Genomic DNA, 22928 nt, shown 5'->3' on the forward strand with positions numbered 1-22928 from the left:
GTACAATCTAGCAGCAGGTACCAGCAACAAATGTTTCATTGTTCCACGAGTTTATTCAGAAAAATCCTATCAGAGCCAGCAGAAATGGTTACCTGCATGAAGATCTGCATGCCATTGCTAATGTAATATTTGGCTCTGTCAAAATCATCTTGCAGGATGTAAAGCAGGCTAAGCTCTTGGCTGTAGTGCATTTCTATAATGGCTTTCTTCTGTTCTGTCTTCATTGCCTCATCAATAAATGTCAGCAAGGTCTGGTCATTTTCCCCACTGAGCAGTAACTTCAGCTTACTGCGTATTATATAGGGCAGATACGTCTCCTACAAGGTAAAAATACAGTCTTTATTTCTAGGAATGGAATATTAGATTATCTATTTTTTAAATATCTGTTGCACAGAGATACAAAAATACTTTCAATGGCTTTCTTAATTTTTTTCCCTTTAGACAAATTCTAATTTGCTAACAAACCACAACAGTCTTTTCTGATAGCTCAAGATATTAGCAAGTTCCACCAGTTTGAAAACCAGTAGCTTGGTAACTAAAAACGTGTGACAAATAAAAGTGATAATAGCAATAAAGGCAAATAGATGATGGTCACGCTGGTGCTTTACTCAAGGTAAAAATTAAAAATTCTAAAAACAGCAGAAAGAATTGCTTCACTTCTTTTATATATGAGACTCTCTGCTAATTTTCATAATAAAATTGACCCAAATATTACAGTTCACTCCCACCCACAACCACATTACTGTAGAACATCCCTGTAGATACAAAAATAGTGCAGTATCAATGAAGTGATTTTCAAAAACCTGAAAAAATGGATCATTCCATGTTTTGCTTAAGTCTGGAGGTTTTCCACTGTCAATGTTAATGGTAGCACAATACTCCAGTGACTTCCACTCTGTGAGGTGGTCATAGCACTCGAGAGATGCAAGTTCCCAGAAGTCCTTTTCCGCTTCTGTTGGCTCCCCATCTTGCCAGTCTTCTTTAGAGAGTGCCTAGGGAAAGGATGTGAGGGGGAGGAAGGTTCTGAGCTGGAATCTGACACTAGATTCAATTTTAAGTCACTGGGAATTCAGAAGTAGCATCATTAAAATATTAATTTACCAGACAGTCACAGCACCATTAAATGCAGAAAATTCAAGCCTGTCATTATTTATATAGAAATTCATTTCAAGTAGTCATCCTTAGCAAACCTGCATTTTTAAAGAGTGAAGAGAGATTAAAAGAAGGTTAAAGAGATCCTTCTTCACTTTCACTTCACTCACATGAACTCACATTTTCTTTGCCATGAAAACATGCTGGTTGCTCTCTCAGGATTGTACCGTGGCCATGGTGCTTCACTTGTCTGCATGGGTGATCCATGGGCACATGAAGCTTTGTAGTGAACAGTACCAGGTATTACACTTACTGCTGTGCTGTGACTGCTAAACTGCTCCCATGACTTTACAGACCAAACCATCCAATAAAATATAGGAACATTTTAAGCAATATGCTGTTTCTCAGAATGTTTAAGCTTAGCTTCTTAGTTTTAAGTCAGGAGAGGTTTATGAAACAGACAAACAAAAAAAATCTTGTTGTCATTATACCTCATCATAATATTTAGCTGCTTCAGCATAATCACTTCTGGCTTCTGCCAACAGTGCTTTCTGTGTAACTTCCTTGGTCCCAATCTTACCACTGAAAATGCCACGGAGGACATCATAATCCCCAAGAGATCGGTAGAGCCTAGTGAATTGAAAAGGGAAATCTTTTAAGTAGTTGAACAGGGGTATAGCAATGCAAACTAAGGTATTAACAAGACAGTATTTCAATAAGCAGTAAGACTACTAGCCTGTATTAGTAAAAAAAAGTTGGTTTTCTCATATAAGATCATAAATATTTATCTAACTAGATGAACTTCATCTTGTAGAGTAATACCTGAACCATGGAAACTGCTGCCATTGAAAACCTATGAACAAGGTGTTTTTTCAGCAGTCTGATAGTAGTATCAGGGTGAGGAGCTGTTAAGTCTACCTGCTCTAACTGAAAAATAGTAATAAACTGACAAGAAATCAACAGCACACCTAGCTGTAAAAGCAGGAAAGACCAAAAAAAGAAATCTCATAAGCCATTAAGGTGGAGTCCTTCAAAAGGCAAACCTAAGTGGGAGTAAACTGTCTCAAACAAGACTTTACTTAGCAAGTTCAATCCATCTGATCACATCTGGAGGAAGCTCTGTCCTCCCACGCATCCTCTTGGATGGGGGCTCCTCTGCAGGACGCAGAGCCATCAGGGCATGCTCCAGAAGAAGGATGCCCACTGGCTGCTGTAAACTTGCAAGGCAGCTTGTGCTCACATATGCTGGATCCAGTTCTAGTAGCTCTCTGTGCCGGTAACTCATTTCCTACAAAATAAAGCAAAATTTATTTACAGTTACTTGATAATTACCTTTTACCTACTTGCTATCCTTTTTTTTTTAATGTATTTATTTATACAGTGCAAGCTTTGGAAATACATCTCCACAAGTTCCCACCTACAGGAAAACTGGAATGCTTTTCCTTCCATGGTGTTGCTCTCCGGACAGAGAACAAGATAAAATAACCCCTCTAATTCATCTGTCTCCAGGGCACAGGGCAACTCTTTCTACAGAAACAGAAAGTGGGGAAGAGGCAGACAGACACATTCACAGCCTCTACCTTTCCTGCTGCTTGTTGGCAGCAGGGTGCCCATGACAGAAAAGCTGAGTTGCACTTACCTGAGTGAGTGGTGCACTCCTGCCATAAACCAGAGGTGCAATTAAGCACGATGCCTTCTCTGCCTTCTTTCTATTCACACTCTTAACCCAGTTTTACCACACCACAGCTTCCTGTTAGACCCATTTAGTACTGTGCTCACCTAGTCCTGCTTGATATAATGGCACAATAGTATTTCCAGCAGGTCTTTATCCTATTTAACATCAGCCTAGTGATAGAATAAGCTCTTTTTCAGGAATAAACATTCTTGTTTACCTGAACATCTTTTAAAAACACTTAAGTCATTATCCTAATACAGGTAAATGTATCAATAAAGTAGCAGGTAATGTCATAAAAGCCAGGTTTTGGGGGTTTTGTTTGTTTGGGTTTTGCTTTGGTTTCTTTGTTTGGTTGGGTTCGTTTTAAACTTCAGAACCTGGAGGAAATTTGCAGTAATATCTTAGCCAAACATAAAGAAAATAAAATTAAATCTACAACATGGAAAGATGGGAACTATAATTTTCATTACAAGAATGACTTTTAGGGCAAGAATTAAAATTTCCTTCTTGCAATACGGTATGCTCAAGAATACTAAGTGAAAAAAAAAAAAAATCCTTATTTGGAAAGCAGAGCAGGAGACTGTGAGAACAAGCAAGCTACACTTCCTTGATCAATGACAACCACCAAAAAAACTGCAGAATAGGCATCTGGCATAAGCAAACTCATTACACAATTTATGCAGCTGAGACTCTCACACCAACAAATTTGTATTCAATTAAAAAAAAAGAAAAAGAAGAGCTTCTTGTACCTTCCTGAGGTTACAGACCAGGTGGATCCCACTCAGGGGTTAGCAGATGCTTCACCTGCTACTCAGGCAATTTCAGCCAGCAGTTTGATAGAAACTTGCATGTGCTCTATATATGAGCACACATTCCTTGACTGCCAACTTGAAGGGGTTAGGATTGTGCCAACTGCACAACCTAGAAACTTAAGAATAGCTGTGCTAAGGTAAAACCAAAAACCCTTTTCTCAGGGATGCCTAAGAAAAACCGTAAGAATTGTGGAAATACAACTGCACAACCAGGGAATGAGTACTCCCCCAAATTCATAATGTACACACATCATCCCACATCAAAGGAAGTACCTTTCTATTTAGTGCATTTTGGTGACTATTTGACTACTTCTGAAAACTGAGTGAACATTCCTTGCTCTGTATGCAATGCATTCTGGCTTAGCCTGCACAACATGTTTAAAGATTAGGATGAATCTTAAGCTGGTCTGACAGCTAAAAATCTTTGTAGGGCATGTTCTTCAGAGGCCAGGTATCTCTATTGAGTCTATGCAAACTTTTGTCAGTGGATTTAACTTCTTTCTTAGCATTTCAGTTAGCTTTTAATGTGTCCTGGAGGCCTATCCCAGAGCCTCATACTCAATCTTAAGACTATCCCTGTAAAAGAAAACAGCTCTTTTTATCACCAAGTTACCCTCCTGATTAGGCTTGACCCTGCAGAGCACTAAAAAACAGGCAAACAACCAGAAGGAAAAAAGAAGTGAAGTAAGAAGCTTTTCTGAAACAAGCCAGTATTTCTTACACTGTGGTTATACAGGAAACAGAAGCTGTATTTCTAAATGGCCAGGCCTTTAGGACAGCCTTCACAAGAGAAATGGCAGCTTCAGCATGGCTTGCTCTTGCTCTCTGCCTCTCCCAGCTTTTCCTCCTGATCAATATTAACTCTGTTCCCTGTTGGGTGAAAGACTTTCTCCCACTGCTATGCAGAATACTCAAATACACAGGCTGAGGCTTGCCTTCCTGCTGCTGATCTTCTGCTATTGAATGGGGATGGCAATGAGATGATCTTATCACTTTTACAAATGCCCATATTTTTTTTACTAATTGAAATGTACCTACTTTTTGAGTCTTTATTTTACAGCTATTCAGACAAAAGAGTGGCTTAACACAATAGTGTTATTAATAGACAGCATAATTCAGCACAAATAATAGTATCAAGACAGAGAACTAACAAATGCAGTGTCAAGAGGGAATATTAACAGAAAGCTATTGTGAGGTGTTGGCTCAAAAAGTATCAAGATATCCCAAAAAAATCCCCATGGGATTTGGCCTTTTAAGCAGCTGCACACAAAAAAGTAAACAAGAAATTATTTTTTCAGATGTGTAAATACAAATACGAATAAGCAAAAGTTTGTTACTGTTCAAAAAACTAGACCCAACTAAACATATCTCCTGTATTGTGAGTGACATCTACTGTCTCAGAGTATTAACATTTCCATAACAAAAAGAAACCATTACCTGCCATTTACAAAAAGATTATTTCAAAAGCTGCAAATTGAGTTGCATCATTAAGACTGAGAAGCCCTAAATACAGTGACAAAGAGTATGTAACAGGTACTTGGACAAGTCTTTTTTTATCTCCCTGAAAATGGGGGTAAAATGATGAAGTTCACAATCTATTCCAGATTCAGCATGTTCTCAGAGCAGAAAAGCTTGTTTCCTCTTCAGTGAAAGAGCTGTGGGTGCACCCACTCACTCTTTAGGGGGAGGGAGTCCTTTTTCCTCATTACTGAAAGCCTCCAGACAACTACTTCAGGGGACTAATTTGAAAAAAACAAAAAAGAACTGCTACCAGAAAACATTCTGACAGCTACTGATAACCTCAAGACATCAAAGTGTTCCTCAGTAAGCACTTCCCAGAAACAGAAAGATAAGCATAGGACACCCATAAAACCCTTTCAATTGTTCTTATGGCTTTCAATTAAAATCAAGTCTCTTCTTGACACTGATACCATTAAAACACTAAAAGGTGACTCAAACTCTAGAGAACAGAAATTGTAATTGAAACTAATTGAAAAATTAGTTCAGAGGCATGAATTACCTTGTTCACCCTAACAAGAGGCACTTTAAACAACCATTTTGCTAACAATTCTCTTTCCATCTCTGTTTAAATTTCAGTAACAGTATTAAATCTTCACTATGACTTTATTTATCACAAATTCAGACAAAGACATTATTATATTCAGTTACTTTCATGCCAGTAACAGGATTTACCTGGATGCATGCAATGAATGGTGGGAAGTAAGACAGGCTCATACTCAGGAAATGATTGAAGTCATTCAGTAGCTTCTGCATGATGGCTTTTTTCTTAGAAGGAGTTTTAGATTTTTCAACCTCATGAAAAATTCCACCAAACAAACTGCTGAAAAGCTGCTTGGCAAATGTCGGATCTTTCTGTAAATTACAACAAAACCAATAAAGCCACAGATTTTTGCTATGACACATTAGAATCATAAACAATATTAAGAGCTATGACCCACCCTGTACCTAACCCCTATGTGGACACTCTTTGGGAGTGGAATAATTAGTTTGGCATGCATCACACCTATGCTGGGAATTACAGTACTACCCATTCAAATCCCATTTTAAGTCTTCCACATAAGGAAAATCCAAGACAATGTAGGTTTCAAGACAGAGTGTTGGTGCAGGGGATGGAATTTACAACTTCCATATATTCACAATTCCCACTAGAGGAACTAGACACACAATACCATCTTATGGACACCACTGTCACTGAAGAGGGTTTCAGAAAGAAACAGACAACATCAGTGTGTGAGGAGACCCAGACCTAACACCGAGGAAGCCAGCAGAGAGAGACACTGTACAGACAGCTCCTTCTGAGAATCAGAGGAATTTTTTCAATGCAGAAATACACTGGCATGTACATGCTAATCCTGTGCATCCTAGTCTACCATGGGACTGGAGTTTTGTCTAACTCTTAATCTAATGCTATTCAGGTAACTCATGATTTTGCTGTTCCCTCCCTTTACACTGAGATAAGGGAATATTAAAAGAAATTAAATACAAAGGTAATAATGAACACTATGACTTCCCAAACACTGTAAAATGGAATAGGTTCAGCCTACAGTTTCTACCACCCACAGGTAAGAGAAGAAATACTGGATCAGCTTTACTGAGTAGTCTGAGCCCAGTCTTAGACACAGTAGCTTAACTTGTAGTTTTACAACTTCACACACATAAAAAAATAAAAATATCTGTTTCATTGCTGGCATTCAGTGTGATGTCCTTTGCAATAATGTCTGTAAAGACCACCACAATCTGTTTCTCAAGCAAAGGAACCCAGAGGCAATGGACAGCAGCTGATGCTTTGGGTCCTCTGTGTTCACCTCTATTGCTCAGGTGAAGCAAGGTACAAGCAATCTTCTCTCTCCACTGTACCAGTCCATGGGCAGGAGGAACACTCCCTCAAACAAGACTCTTTAAATGCATGCACAGTGGCTGACTACAAAACAAGAAATCAATTTTGAAAGCAGTTGCCCAACAACACAATTTCCCCTACAAGAAAAGAAAACTTCACCAATGACCTTTGAAAAGCAGACAGACCTGGGCAAGGCCCTGGAGAGGGGCAATGAGACTGCGGTACTCAATCTGGATGTCAGGAAGGTCTCCTACTCTGTAACTTCTGTACAAAGTAACCTGGGCATCGTACTTCATCTTCAGCTCAGATTTCATCTCCTGAAATGCATTGCTCATGTTAAAAAAAATAATCATATTACTCAAAAAGATCTGTATCTAGATAAGACAAAATAAGCAAGAGTATTTCTGAAGTGTTTTACAAACTTTTGTCATGCTTATTAAACAATTACAGCTTTTCTATAAAGCTATAATGTGGCTGAACCCAAAATTATCTTAGTAAATTAAAACCTCTTGTTCATAGACCTCCTTCAGCCATTACCTTTTAATATTAACTCCTTGTAGTTCCTGCTTCCATACAGGTAGTACTTAAGTAACTTCTAATGAAAATGATTATGACAGATAGTGAGCTGCTATGGTTTAACAAGTTACTACCTGTCAGCTGAGCCACAGCAGTCAATTAGATGATGGTTTTCAGGTGCAAACTAAAATGAGATTGCTAGAGCTTTTATTTCACACAGTGGGATGTGGAGGGGAAGAAAGAAAGGTGAACCTGATAGAACTGATTCCTAGTAAAACTTATTAGTAATAAAACTGTTGTAAACTGCAGGAAATCAGCACTAATTTTAGAGGCTGGGACTGTATTTCTAACTGCTGCCATTACTAGTTAAGCCAGCAGGCTACAGTTGGATTTAAACATTAGTACATTAGAAAAGGGACACAGAAGAAAGCTTTAAGATTCTATTCTCCTCTGTAAACCCTTTTTTTGTTTGAGCCTGTTTTTCTTGTACACTACATACACTTCAAAAGGATGACTTTCAAAAAATTTTCAGGAGAAATATGCTGGGAGAAATTAAAGCTTCACTAAAGTTATTTCCAAAGACTTTCTTGCTCAGAATCTACTTCTCCCTGTTTTGCCCCATGGTATTAATGCAAGCCACCAAGTTCCATATGTGATCCCAGGCACCAAATCTCTTGAACAGCTTCAGGGCTCCTGACAGCATACATAATCTCCTCTGGTCTTTTATTGTGGAATATCACAGGGGTTTTTTGTTGGTTGCATTTTGGACTGTCATAGGGAATGCATTTACAGATTCTCTCTTGCAGGATGTAAAGAAATGGTAGCTTTAGCCTGCAAGTAAATATAAATGGTAGCTCTCATTCCTGGTTTCCTTTGCTCTTGGTGTAACTGCTATAATTTTTGGACCACAACACATGTAACTTTTAGTGATGTGAATCTCTGAAAAACTGTTAAAGAGCTTAAAAATACTTGAACTTATTGTAAGGATATAACACAACTAGGAAACCTACATAGGACTAATTTTCAGGCCTCAATTAGCACTCAGAAAATTATTATTACCAACATTCCTTCAGGTTAAAAGTACACAACAGCTCTGTTTGTCATCAGCTGTTCCACATTTTTTAGTTCACCTTCAGACACTGGATAACATTCACCAACTATTTCTGCAGAGCCCTGTAGCTTCACAGCTCCATGCACATTAAGTAGTACACTGGAAGTGTTATCATCCAGCTTTTTTCTCACTCATGCTAAGTAGCATCATTAAGCTTTAAGCACATAAATAGCACGATTTCCAAACGAAACCTCTTAAAGTAGCAATGAGTATCTCACACCTACCCTTTCTTCCCATAGTTACTTTCAGAGGTGAAGTACAAAGCTGCAAATGGCACCGAGACTTAAGGTTTTAAACTTATTTGGATTGACAAACCTTTTCTCTTTTCTGTTCAGCCACACCTTTTCTAGCATAAATCAGACTGAGTTTCTCTTGGTCCTTCAAGAAACGTCTCCGCAGTCTTAGAATTTCTGCTCGTTCTTCTACACCTAAGGAACACACAATCATGTCCACAGACTTTCCATTCTCAAACAAACTTTGCATTTCAGGCAAAAGCATCATATAATAACTATCACCTTTGTATTTACTAGGTTACCAGCTGGTCTCCTACATTTCATATCCAACAACTCAATGCAAGGCCTTTCAACAAGACAGCAAATTAAAACAAATTAAAGAGGAGAAGAGGTACTAAGCATTTACATAACGGGCACATGAATGAGGAATAAGGGTCCAACTACTGTACTGGGAAAAGCACTAAAATTCATGAACAAATTTGCCACACATTTTTTATTTTAAGCTCTCAAAGACAAGTATAGCATTTGCACCATGCTCCAGAGAGTATATAGGTCCCTACTTGAAAGAGGTGGATAATATATTCAAAGACTGGGTAATAATATAATAGCATATTTTTAAGGTTACTATTACAGAACTGTCACTGGATTGACTGCTGCTAAGGACAGTAATGGAGAAAGGACATTTTATAGACTTCCATCCATTTCCTGGGAAAGAAGAGTGAGCAAACAAAAACATAGCACTGTAACTGGTATTTTTGGTAGAATCATAGAATCAGACCAAGGACTGACTGGAAGGTAGACTGAACTCTCTCTGTAGTTGATCATGGTGCATTGAAAACTGCCCTGGAACACCTCTCAGGCACTGAGAAAGTCAGTCTTCATACCTCTCTGCTGAAACTCCTACTCTCACCCTTCCAGTCAAAATTTCCATTACAAGGTAGGCAAAAGTGAAATGGGGAGGAAGTGTGGAGACGGGGCCTAAGCCATTCCAGACCAGTACTGATATTTTTCACATCATGTCAGCACAGCTGAATTGGCTTAGAAAAAATATGTTTAAGAGATCTCTTCTTGAAATTACATTGCAAGTCTTACAGACCTTTAGTTTTGCTGTCCACCTCATCTCCAGGCAAACCCAACCTTTTTTTCCCAAAATCTGGCCCCACTGGTTTAAAGGTTGCTTGTTTAAATTTTTCATTCCGTCTGCTAACTAACAGCATGGATGAAGACAAGGATTCAGAGGAAGAAGGAACTGTATATTCTGCCAATGTATCAATGCTGCTTCCAGTTAGCCAATTAAAAGAACTTCTACCACCTGTAAAAAAAATCAGTATTATTAATGAATTAACATTATATCTCCAAAGTCAAACAAAGCGAAAACTTCTACAAAGAAGGTAATTTTCCTCCCCCAAAATATAATCTCTGGTCTTCATGGGCAGAACAGATTTCAAGCTGTTAGGTAAGGAACAAACTTCTTTTACATCAGGTAGAACATGAAATATATATATATATACATGAGACTAATAAAAATGTGACTGGATGTTTTTTCTCACACTACAAAGAAAAAACAGAGGCCCTTGAAAACAAAATGCTAAAACATATTTACAGTTTTACATTGCTTCAAAAGCAATGGGAATTAAGGGAATTATATCATTCCCATAGCTAACAAGAACATTTCAGAAGACACTAGGCTGGACTTACTGACATGCTGTGTAGGTGTAAATTCATACTGCTGCTGGGTAGCCCTCACTCGACCACCGACTGACCCAGAGGCAGAAAGGGATCTTTCTTGTGATAAATTCTTGTGGAGACTCTGAGAAGTTTGGGTCTCCACAAACATAGGTGTGAGCACGGTACTTCGATAACGCCAGCTAGAATCTATTACAAAGTCCTAGGAACCCAAAAAGAGTTTAATAAGAACAATAAGAAGGGAAGCTTTTAAAATACAAAATTTAACACATCATCCCAGGCACAGGAGAAGAACTTGACTATAAAAATCCAAACATATAGAAATTCTCCACAGCTCAGCAAAAAAGCTCAATAATTTGGACTTGTCAGCCAAGGACTGATTTACAGCTTTTGTACAAGCACTCTTGTTTTTCATCATTTTTCTCCACCTCACGGTGCTTCACTCCACTACCCTCTTTTAAAAGTGATTCACTACTGTACACATCAGTTATATTTGGTATATATATTTTAATTAACTCTTTTTGGAAAATGATTGCCTCCACAATGTCATCAAGCTTCTAACACTGTGCATAACCCATGAATGTTGCAGCTGTTCTCTATGCACTACAAAACACACTGCAAAAATCTCCTTCACAATGCCATTTTTCTCCAAGAGGTAACTAATTAAGGAATGCAGTTTGACATTAGGTTGCACACAGGATAACACATTACAATTCACCTGAAATTTGCATTCAGAGAGTGGATGCTCAAATATTTTTCTGGAATAATCAGGGCTCTTGCTAGTCATTTCAAGCAGAAAATTTGTGATGAGACTCAAGTACTGTGTTTCAATCTTGGTGGAATATAAAGAATTTAACAAAGCCAGCATGCGATCAAGAATATTTGCAGGTAACCTGGTCTCGGCACTCCAAAAATTCCTAACAATTAATCTGTAAAAACAGAGAATAATGTTATTCTTGGTTACCTGCAAACAGAAAGCACAATACTATTAAAAGTCAATTTAAAAAGGAGAAACCACAATAAGATTAGAACGCCTTCAACTACCCCTTCATGCCATGGATCTTCCACTAAACTATACCAAATTCCTCATTCATCTACCCTACTGCATGCCATCGGACTGATACTAGAGGTTTATAAAGGTTTACTTTGAAAAAAATATTCCTATTAAGCCATTTTTATCTTGAGAAATGCTAGGACTGGAGAAGCACAGAGATCTCCTATCTTCTGCTTCACTAAATTTTAAAAATCCAACATCCTCCAACTTCTAATATATTCTTCTGTGTCTGTGTATAATGAAGGCCAGCTTGTTCTTAACAACTCCATAACACGAACACAGAATTAGGTCTGGCATAATGAAACAGCTTCTCCATAGCTCAGAAATTTGTTCAAAAGCTCTGTGCTTCACTTAAATTTGGTATAATACTACAGAACACAATTTTGTAAATCACTTTCCTGGAAGAAAATGAAATACTGTTATCTCATTGTTAGTCTCTGATAATAAAATACCTAAGAAACTGCTAAGGATCAACTCTTCTGTGATAAACAGAGCAATTTAGGGATTTGTTACTTCAGTCAGTCATCACAACATTGTTTACTCACTGCAGTTCAGCATTCTCATCAATTAGTCCTTGGAGCAGGATTTCTTTTGCCAGTTTGAGTATTTCCTGAGAATCAACATCTGCTTGGCTTTCTGGATCACTGATGTTAGAAGAAAAATGTATCTTAGTGTCTTGTCTCAAACAATTAATCTTGGTTTACTAAATAAGATGAGGATGGTGGGAGAAAAGGAAGAACATGCCATTCTCATAAAAAAAAAACCCATCTCAACTTGGCACGACAAAATTGCATTTTTTCATAGTATGAGGTCTTTATTGCCAAAAATGTCTTGTCTTGCCTCACCAGTACTTAGAAAAGCAAAAATCACAAAGCTAAATAATGCATGCAAAGTATTTATTATGGAAGTCAGACAGAAGTAATTCCGAGTTTGCAAGGTTAAAACTGAGTAAAAGGCAGAGAATTAGCTTTTCTAAAGGGATACAAGCATAAAAATTGCCTGTACTTTTTTCTTCATAATAATTATCTGCTAAAATGGCTAAATTATCTTGAGAAAAACATTGAACAGAACCCAACCAAGCTATATGATTCAACAGCAACCTGCTTGCCAAACTGCACACATGCCTGCTCCCTACTCTAAGTGGTCAAACAGAACATCTTTATACTGTGGACCTAGATCATTCCAAAATGCCTTAATACACTTTCTCCCTACAAGCAACTTTTTCTTAGTGTGCAATTTTCACTAGTTACAAATTCTGGCAGCAAGAAAAAAAGTGGGAGCATCAGAGCTAAGACATCTTATGTCATCATTCTGCGATGATGCAACATCTTAATTCTGGGCTAAAGTTCAGGTCTAAGAAGTGATAAACTTGCCATCAAATGCCAGAGCTTCTTAGGCAAACAACAGGCTTTGTTCTTCTGAAAACTGGGAAAATCCCATACAAAGAGACATGAAGTTAAAAGACAATATTACAAGGACTTTAACTCTGCCTGTGACAAACTTCTGAAAGACAACATCTACAGTGAAAACACACCTGTAATTATCATAAATCCACATCAGAATATCATACATGCGCTGTCGACATATTACAGAAGGGTGAGAAATAAACCCTGTCACTCCAGGAAGAAGTTCTTTAAGTTCTAGTGGTTTTAATTTAGACAGCATCTTGTACACTATATCCAAACAAACCCTCTGCCTTTCATCATCCCTAAAAAGAGAGGAAAAAAAAAAAAGAATAGTTACATTCCTTTTCTCTTCACTCCTACACACAGAATCAGAAGATCTGTTTAGATTTTAGCAGTTGTATTTGTCTCTGAATAAAAGGCTTTAGGTAAACACCTCTGAGTCCAGCTGAAGAGTAAGAATATAACTAAACAAATACATATTACAGGAAATCACATCCCAGTAGTGTTACACTTTACTGCTACTTAGATTTTTTCTTTTCTTTTCACAGTCAGCTAACAATCTTAATACATAATTCCCAGATTCCATAATCTCAAATTAGGAGCACAGTGACCAAAAAGTGAACATGAATGCTTCTGAATGTAAATGTCATGATCAGCACAAAAAAATGTTATCAAGACTAGGCATCTATGTTTATTAATCACATGACCACTCACCTGTGATTCATCATCTGGGTAAAGTCTTTACTCTTTAACTGCAAGTGGAGATCAGGTATTTCTTCTGCTCGGCACATTATTATTTCCAGACAGTATGTTTTCATCACACCATGAAGTTTGGGTATCAAAAAGAATACTGCATTCAGAAACCTTAACATAACCAGAGGCACACAAAGAAAAGCATATTATTTTCTATTACATCTCTAGAACTACAATGAACATACCATGTAAATCGTGACATACCTGTCAGCAAGAGGTGGAAAATTCTTAACCACTTTATTCAAGCACTGAATAAACTTATCCTGTTGGGTGTTCTGATGATGTTTTAATTGTCTTACAACACAATCATAAACTGGATCTTCAAGTACCTGAAAATGAGAAAGACAGTAAGACAAGCATAGCTGTGAAACTCATAATCACCTTAATGACACATGGTTCTGCTGCTGTACAGTTTGACTCCAGTGAATTTTGCTAGATAAGATCCACCTGCCTTGTCTTGACATTTATGGTGCTTCAAGGCTGCTGTACAGTCTGGCTGAAACACATAATTGCCTGCTTAAGCAATCTATTTGTGAGCTTCCTTGGACTGGTTTGGAATCAAGGCCTTAATTTTGAAATACAAATTGCTTAGTATAGCTACATACATAGTAAGTCGTTTCTCATTTGCTGTGGCAGGTTTCAAATTAATGAACCTTTTTAGTGAAAAAGGTAAAAAAAAAAATCCACAACAGCAACTGTCACCTGATGATGAAGAAATAAGCTTTACATAGGATAAAATATTTGCACTGTCTTTGCTCATTTACTCATAATACTGCCTACAGTGGAACTTGGAAGACTGAATAAGAAAACTGCAAGAATTCAGTTTATGAAATAACTTCTATAAACTGTGAAAGAACAACCAGAATGCAATTAGGTGGCTAAAGAAGTAAAAATAGACAAGCAGCACTCAAGACTGGCTGCATTTCATACACAACATGCGTATCCATCGTTAGGGATCTTAGAGTGTGCCTGGTTGTCTATTGCTTTTAGAATCTGATCATTGTTTTTTGTGTGCATGACTCTGTTTTAATTTCTTTTTGAATCTGTTAATGCTGTTTACCTCTAGAACCTCTCCTGGAAACAAATTCCAGAAGTTCATTAACTGCTGTGTAAAGAAGTACTTCTGGAAGCTGGCTCAAAACTGATTTCTATGATCATCAAGCACTACCTCTTCATTCTAGTACTGTAGGATTTGATGAGTTAAAAGTTTTTCATTCACTTTATACAGTGCCTAGAAAATAACTGGTTTAAAAATTAAATGCAAGGCCTTTAAATTTTACACCAAAGCATACAAGTTACCAAACATCCTCAGATACAGATATTCAAAAGGTAGCCCCAAACCTCCCAACCTGCAGGGTTTTTTTCCTCTTAAAAAGCAAAAAAACTCCCAAACAAACAAAAAATCCCTAAAAAAAACCCTTAAGTGTCCCATGCCTGTGTTGCTGGTTGGTAAAAACTGAACAAAGTCTCAGAAAGAAACCATTCACTCCTAGCTTCAAAACAGCAGGGCAAAAACTCTGCATTTAGTTTGCTCGCAGGTTCTTCTCTTCTTAAGTCAAACATTCTAAACTTTTAACTTGGCTTGTTGGACAAAGACTGATGTGTTTCATCTATGGAGCTGAATTCAGCAGTCATTTAAAAGATGTACATAGAATTAAGACAGGGATGGTTAAACACAAAATACAGTTCACTTACATTTTCTCTCTCAGCCATGTATTGAAGAGCAAGTCCCAACACTTCTGCCGCAGCTGCATAAACTTCTTTATACTTTAGTAAGCCCATGTTGCTGATCAAAGCCTGAAAATACCTAACACAAAAGGTAGAATTGCTGTAAGCCCCTACTCCAGCTTTAAAATTTTAAACTCTTAATAAAAAACTCACTTGCGTGGCATAGGGGAACAGTGACTAGTTTTAGAAGAGCTGAATAAAACACAACACAGATTTAAGCCTGCAGTGTCTCAAATCTCTGCCTTGGCAATTTCTTACTCTGTTATTTCACATGCAACTGCAACCCTGGGGCCCACTGTAAGAAAACTTACATACTTCTAGATATTTTGAAAAATAAACATAGTCTGCAGTTTGCAGCCAGAAAAAGATTACACCTGACAGATAACAGCAAAGGAATGATGGGACAATGATCACAATAAAAGGGCAACCCAGCTCCAATATTTCATGCTGACAAGTTAGACTGTCTCTCTTTTCTCCAAAAAGATGCATTTCTCACCTGACACGGTCTATCTCACACTTTGGATCAAAGGGAGGTAAATTGTTAGCAAGAACAATTCCTAGCAGCTGAATTCCCACTGAGTTGTCCTTTGTATCAGGATCTCCTTTAGAAAACTTTTCAAACAATAAACTGTTGGATTAAAACAGAAAAGTAATGATACACATGAAAAATCCAACATATACACACCATAAATCACCCATTGTGTACACAGATCTATATACATGTACAACTCCACCAAAATCAGCAGAAAGTATGTTCACACAGATATACACTCCAAACAAAACCCAAAAGCATATATTCAGAAAAGTATTTAGCTTCATTGAAGAAGCCTTTTACAAAAAAAATAATCCAAAATTAGACTGTAATCCCACACAAGTTCTCTGAGAGTTCAGGAGCAGAGCCGATCTTGGAATCTTACAAAGAGTGCACCAGTATTCTGTGATAATACCCAAAATTTCAAATGAAACCTAAATCTTTGCAGAGGTTACTCCTGCTTTTGCTGGTGCTGTTCTAATCCTCTACATATTTTTCCTGTTTCACTCCTCATTGCTTTGCAAATAAAGTTACAATCTTTGGAGAGCTGAGTTCTGAATTTCTACTGCCAGCTAGGGACAAGAAGTTTACTATTGCAGCTGAATTTACCTTTACAGCTTGTTTGCTATTGCTCACTTATTTTCTTGAGATTTGGATAAAAGAAAGCACTTGTTTAAATGCTTACCTGTAAGGTATGGAGAGACAGTTTTTCCAACACTCTATAACTGTCTTTATGATTTCCAGATTGTGTCTGAATACACCTCTTTTTTGGTGAAAGGCATTCTTCATCAAGAATTCAAGCAATCTGTTAGCTAAAATCTCATCTTTAATATTCCCCTGCAATAAATAGTAGCAAATATAAACATAGTGACTCCAAAATGAAGGCATTTATTGTTTTATGAAAGCAAGCAAATAAGCTATTTTTAATGTAATATCTAAAGAAACAGTGGACTGGGTAAGAAAATTATTATAAGTTCATAATAACAAACTCACTCTTTCTTTAGCAAATAGTCAAAATAATAATAAAAATTAATGTCACTTTTCCTTCCTTACTTTAGGAGTGCTTACACTTGTCCAGGAAAGGATAGTAACTACTATTTCCACTACCATGTAATGAATCCCTTCACCTCCATTATTCCCAGAAACAACAAGCTGCAGCAAGGGACCAAGCCACTGATTTGCATAAGGTCGGAAAACCTATGGGAAACAGGAGAATCAGTCATCAAGTATGAATTATCCAACTATTCAGTAACCTGTTGTTCAATAATTATTACAGACAAGACTACTAAATCAACTTCTTATTGGTTTGCTTAACTTCTGAAGCAACAACTACAAACATGTTAAAATAATTTTAAAATTGCAAGTATCCATAATTACATTCCTCACTTCTGCTTAGAAACCTTTGACCAAATATTCACATACATTTAATTATTTCAATAAGGTCCACATAAACATAAGGTCTGTAACACAGAAAACCAGTCCCTAAAGGAACAAGAAGAGCATGCCATTCATCTATCCATTTTCACCCGTGCTTTACTAAGGAAGCAGCATTAACTGAATGTTAAAGCTTCTGGAGTTAATTTTGAAATTCAGCCTTTTTGTATTTAGGACTTGGAATATTTCAGACAGAAACATTACAATTCAAAATCACTGTATGAAATAGAATAGGAATGTTTTTCCCAAGAATGAGAGTTAGAAAGTCTTTTTTGTCAGGCAAAGACACACTATGCTATCTTAATGTCTTTCTGCAACCAGAATATCATTTACTTCTGAGGGTTTCCAAAAGACTCATCTATGACCATTAAAAACCCCATTATATTAACTTCTTCAAAAACAGCAAACATAAGCAGCCATACCTTTTGCCCAACATCCATGAATCAATTACTTATGGCTTACTGAAGACAAATTTTCTAGGCTCCCTCTACTCATAGAAGTAAAATTTGGGAGAAAAAGTTACATTCAAAATACTCACAATATCTGGAATTTTGGGCTATGAATGTGCTCTCTTTTTTCACAGCAAACTACTCGATTTGAATGCCCCAAAAATCTCAGTTGATGACATATTTTCACTCCACAAGAGTTACACAGTTGATGATATAATACAAACTGTTACGCTAACAGAAAATATATGACTAAAAAAAAAAAACAAAACAAAGTACTCACATCCTCAGTATTAACAATAAGTTTTGCTATGAAGAGGCGAATATTTAGTGGTACTGATGGGTTTCCTAATTTGCCATGCAGAAATTTCATCCAAAGAGGAAGATCTACTGGAACTGTCCCCTGCAATTTAATAGATGAGCAAAAATAAATGCATTTCTTGGACCAAACAGGATTAACAGGTTAAAATGTCCCCAGATCAAGCCACAGTCTCATTATAGTATAGCCATGAAAATTAATAAATGAAGGGATTAAATAATGACTCCCTTTTTTGGTGTAATTAGTGACAAAATGCCAACTTTTTGGTTAATACTGGCCTCCTCCACTTTGGGTGTGATCTGGTTCCTCTGCATATGTTTAATCAGAGTGGTCATAGAAGCCATACACTCATGCTGGTTGAGTTCATCCATTTCTAGTTCCAGTTCATCATTTAAAGCCATGTATTCTGTGGGCTCCTGAAAAAAGGAGTGTTACTGTGATTAATAATATTACTGTATTTTCTTTCAAACTGTGATAATGCCATGAGTCATTCTGATCTTACCTGTGTTTTCAGATTTGACATTCAGACATCAGATTTGATGCTCAGTGTGCACAGCAGGGAATACATGAAATATGTGGTTCAGAGACACCTCCCAAAATATATGTACCAGCTGTGCACATCTTTCACTTTTGATGCCAACAGATGTCAGTTTCATGTTACTCTGACCTTACTAGCTGCCAGGTCAGGTGTGGCAACTACTGGAAGCTGGCAGAGTTAGTTAGCTGAACCTCAGAGAAACTATTTCATTTCACAGTTGAAAGAATGCATTAACATCTTCCACAGGGGGAAATCCCTGGATGTGTTATCATGGATGTGTTGCTCGATGCTGACTAGCAAACATAGCAGCTCTTTCTTTTGATACACAGAATAAATCACAAAATAAAATTATTTATAGTTAGAACTTAAAACATTACTACACAAAGCAGATAGAAAGTACACTTCTGGTTAACTTCACTGGAGTTAAACCATCTCCTTGCTCCAAAACATGGAAATAGTTTATCTCTACTAATGTAACAGTTATTTTAACAGATTTCATACCCAGTGTCTAACACTTTTACAAGCTTTCTTTCTGTTTTATAGCAAATATCCATCCCATTAGTATTACTGTTAAGGAGACATCTCTTGACTGCGTAAGATACACAACTTCAAGTTCTGGAAGATATTAAGTGGTGTTCTTCCAAAAGCAATATTTAAATACAAGATGTCACAGCAGAGATACAAAAATAATAAAATGTTTGATCATTTATTCTATGCATTTGATTCACCTAGACTAGCTAACTGCCATCAAAGACCAAAAGAAGAGAGAAATGAGGAAATGAGGTCCCTAATAGCAAAGCACAATCATCACAAGAGAGTATTGAGTGCACACAACGCCACAAGCAATCTTTTTACAACTAATGCTGGATTTCACTCACATTACTTTAGAAACCCAAGGTAGGGCATTGCTTTCCTACAGCTGTAGACAGTGGAGAGAGGGAAGAAGAAAAATGACTGACAGAACCCAGGCCAAGTCCCTCCCCTCATCTTCTGGAAGAACCCATTATCAGTTACAATTATCAGAACAAATACAGGAGTAATTTCTCTTTCTCAGCCCCAATAGATGTATGCAACTGCTTGAAAGCAGAACCCTTTTCTTCCCCACAGCACATAAGTCTAAATTACCTTTCTCCTGAAACGAGCACTGCTAGCTGTAACATCTTGGGAGCTGTAAGAAAAACCTTGGACTCCAGTAGAAAAATCAAACTGACTCATTTCCTCACTCAGACTGCTATCCATCATGTATGATGCAGAAGATAAGTACTTGGGTTCATCTAAATAGGAAAAAAATAGACTTTTAATCAACATAAGCACAAGAAAAAAGCCTTTATTGCCACTAAAACTTTAGGTTGGGTGGGAATTGGTTGTTATCTGAAGTATACTAAATGCTTTAATTTGTTTTTGCTTCTGTAGAAGCCAATTAGCAACACATCAACAAACAGTACATTAAAGGTAAGAAAAAGTTTTTTTCATAGTCATGAATGACTTCCATACCCTGATCACTACTCCCTGAATCCCTGGCCTCCTTTCTAATAGCAATGTAGCGCTTCTTCCTTTCCAGAGGCACCTAAACAGTAAAAAAAAAAAAAACAAAAACCTGACAGTTAATTACATTTTTGGTTTTTTTCAGTTTATTTATAGTTATTTATTTACAGAACTTCCAAAAAATTATCAAAATCCCTTAACATGAATGGAAATCCCATGCTGTAATTAGTGCTACAGAACAACAGCTAAATTATTCCTACAGCTGTTCATTACCAGAGTAAGTGTGCTACAAAGAGCAATAAAGTTATGTGGTCTAAATTTCAAATCTGGATTTCTATCAGAAAAATGTATTTTAAAAAATTAAAGGAGTGCTCCATTTTTTATTCACTACAGCATCTTCTTTCTCTGTATCTGAGAACTGGCAATGTCTACAGTCTCCACTGTGAAAGCCATACTTGTTTTTCTCTTCAGAACACAATAGCCCAGAAGTTCCACTCACCTCAATTTCTATAGGAAATGTATACTGACGCTTCAGGTCTATCAGATTTTCAAAGATCAGCAAGTTCTGCAAACCAAAGCATATTTAGAAATATCCAATTAATGCTGCACACCATAACAGTTGTTCCGACCGTATTTTATTTCTTTTTAAAAACAACAGATGAACACACAATATAGAAAATAGGTTCTCTTTTCGATCAACACTTTTAAGAAAATTTTGGTAGCAGCAACTCAAGAATTCCCAGCACAGACAAGGTGCTCTGTAAAGCACCTCTCTTACTGAAGTATACTCCAAGCTCTAGAGGATTTTTTTTCTCATATATTAGAAAATTAACAGGGTAAATAGATGACTAGTTCACTCTTTCCCAAAGACATGGCAAAAACTTCACCAGAATTCAAATTGCATGAAGGATGCAAGACAGTCAGCTACAACTCCTGCTGCCTCACTGGGCAGTTTGTTAATGTAATTGCACATCATTCAGGTTTAATTTATTACAATCAGGTAAAATAATTTTGTGTCTCATGCTCTGGAAGCTTTCTAATGGCAACAACAGGGTCTCACCTTTTCTGATTTTTCTGTGAAAAGAAAGCCTTGATAAAATTTACTTTCAGTGAAGACACAACTGACAACTGCAATAGCACAATTATAGGCTGCACAGTGATATTGCCTCCTCTTCTCCAACAGCTGACTCTCTCCTGCCATGTTTTCTGTAAACGCATCATAGCATGACCTTAAAATACAAATAGGCAAAAAAACACCACCATAAGTTGTTGTGGTTTTTTAACAAGAAGCAGAGGAAGGCCTCAATCAAAGACCAATGAATCAACAGAATTTCAAGAGATATTTATTATTATTATAGCAGTAGCAACATGAAACCAACTCAGACTTGTTCAAGATCTCTGTATGTTGTGTTCAAATGGAGCTATTCAGCAATGACAATGCCTACACATCACTCCTTAATGTCAGGAATACAATAACAAGCCATTTTCAAGAAACAGAAATATGTTCTAATTCATGTATAATTCTCTCCTAGGGCCCTTTCCCAAGAAACTATGAGTGAATGAATGTGCTAAGATATGCTAGCAACTAGCTAGAGAAAATCAGTTTAGACGCAAATTTTATAGGTCTTTTGCCCATAGTCATTAAGACATCTGGAAACCATAGGCAATAAATTATTTAAATTCTTCATAGGACATAGTATTGTAAAATAAAATTAAAAAAACAAACAAAACCAACAATAACAACAACAAAAAACCCTCCAAAAAACCCCAAACCCTAACAGCAACTCAGGATTTTTTTTTCAGATTATTAAACTAATTTAGCATATATATTTAGTATTGATCTTTTGTCCCACTCTGTAGTGCTGATGAAACTAAGTTACACCTACTGCATATACTGCCACATTATGAAATGTAAATGAAAACCCATCTCATCATCCCAATCATAAAAATATCTGTCTTGCAACACAGAATGATACTTTGCATAAAAGTAAAACTGAGATTGTGAAAACACAAGCTAACGGTGAAGAATCATACTGAAAAGCAAACACAAAAGCACAAGCTTAACAAATTGAAAAATAATGGCAAAAATAGGAGGCAAAATTTATCCTGATAGAGGACTGTAGTCTATGCTAGAGATCATTCTACCAATGCAAATTCCAGATTGTGTACTCCATTTAAAATCAAAAGGTACCTCACAAGATTACATTTACTCTTGAACAGATCAACCATCTGCTTTATATGGAATACTTAAAAGTGTCCAAAACCTAAGTAGAAATTAAAAGCAAATAAAAGAAACAACAATCTTACTTTATTAGTGTCTTGGTAAGTTCATTTCCTTCTACACATGTGGAGCCACGGTAAGCTTGGTTAATTCTGGAGTCCTTGGAGTAAACATCCTCTTTTGAAAGACGCACATACATCACTTCTAGAAGCTTGTAATAACCCATTTTCTTGGTGACTTGTGTATCAAAAGTATATTCGTTGGACTGGAAACAAATAAGCAAAATCTCAGAGATTTCCTGGATCCTGCCCCTCTGAAGTAGGTCCACAGTTATTCTAGTTTCTACTAAATAAGCTTCAGCTTACTTTTACCTTCTAAAACAGAGAAAAGAGCTGCTGAGAATAGAAGACTGACAGATTCTGAGTTCCTATGTAATACAGGCATTAAAACTACGTTGACCTGCTCTCTATCAGATAAGTTGTCTTAACTCTAATTGGCCCAAACCAATAAAGTGATACTGGAGTAAAAT

General features: G+C 36.8%; 1 protein-coding gene across 1 annotated transcript in view; it reads right to left on the reverse strand.

Moving 5' to 3' along the window:
- The window catches only part of PRKDC (protein kinase, DNA-activated, catalytic subunit), an 84281-nt gene that overhangs the window by 23685 nt on the left and 37668 nt on the right, over positions 1-22928 (reverse strand). The window contains exons 42-66 of the mRNA XM_030446474.1: positions 22486-22664; positions 21239-21407; positions 20678-20743; positions 20188-20260; positions 19819-19967; positions 18434-18571; positions 18120-18239; positions 17010-17153; positions 16642-16793; positions 15921-16052; positions 15392-15503; positions 13901-14025; positions 13658-13807; positions 13072-13245; positions 12083-12181; positions 11202-11412; positions 10496-10685; positions 9894-10109; positions 8880-8992; positions 7123-7254; positions 5773-5952; positions 2172-2380; positions 1584-1722; positions 804-992; positions 93-317 (exon numbers count right to left, since the gene is read on the reverse strand). Coding sequence (XP_030302334.1) covers positions 93-317; positions 804-992; positions 1584-1722; positions 2172-2380; positions 5773-5952; positions 7123-7254; positions 8880-8992; positions 9894-10109; positions 10496-10685; positions 11202-11412; positions 12083-12181; positions 13072-13245; positions 13658-13807; positions 13901-14025; positions 15392-15503; positions 15921-16052; positions 16642-16793; positions 17010-17153; positions 18120-18239; positions 18434-18571; positions 19819-19967; positions 20188-20260; positions 20678-20743; positions 21239-21407; positions 22486-22664 — 3786 coding nt within the window. The remainder of the gene's footprint in view (positions 1-92; positions 318-803; positions 993-1583; positions 1723-2171; positions 2381-5772; positions 5953-7122; positions 7255-8879; positions 8993-9893; positions 10110-10495; positions 10686-11201; positions 11413-12082; positions 12182-13071; positions 13246-13657; positions 13808-13900; positions 14026-15391; positions 15504-15920; positions 16053-16641; positions 16794-17009; positions 17154-18119; positions 18240-18433; positions 18572-19818; positions 19968-20187; positions 20261-20677; positions 20744-21238; positions 21408-22485; positions 22665-22928) is intronic.

This window comes from Calypte anna, chromosome 2 (assembly GCF_003957555.1).
Source record: "Calypte anna isolate BGI_N300 chromosome 2, bCalAnn1_v1.p, whole genome shotgun sequence".
Taxonomy (NCBI): Eukaryota; Metazoa; Chordata; class Aves; order Apodiformes; family Trochilidae; genus Calypte; species Calypte anna.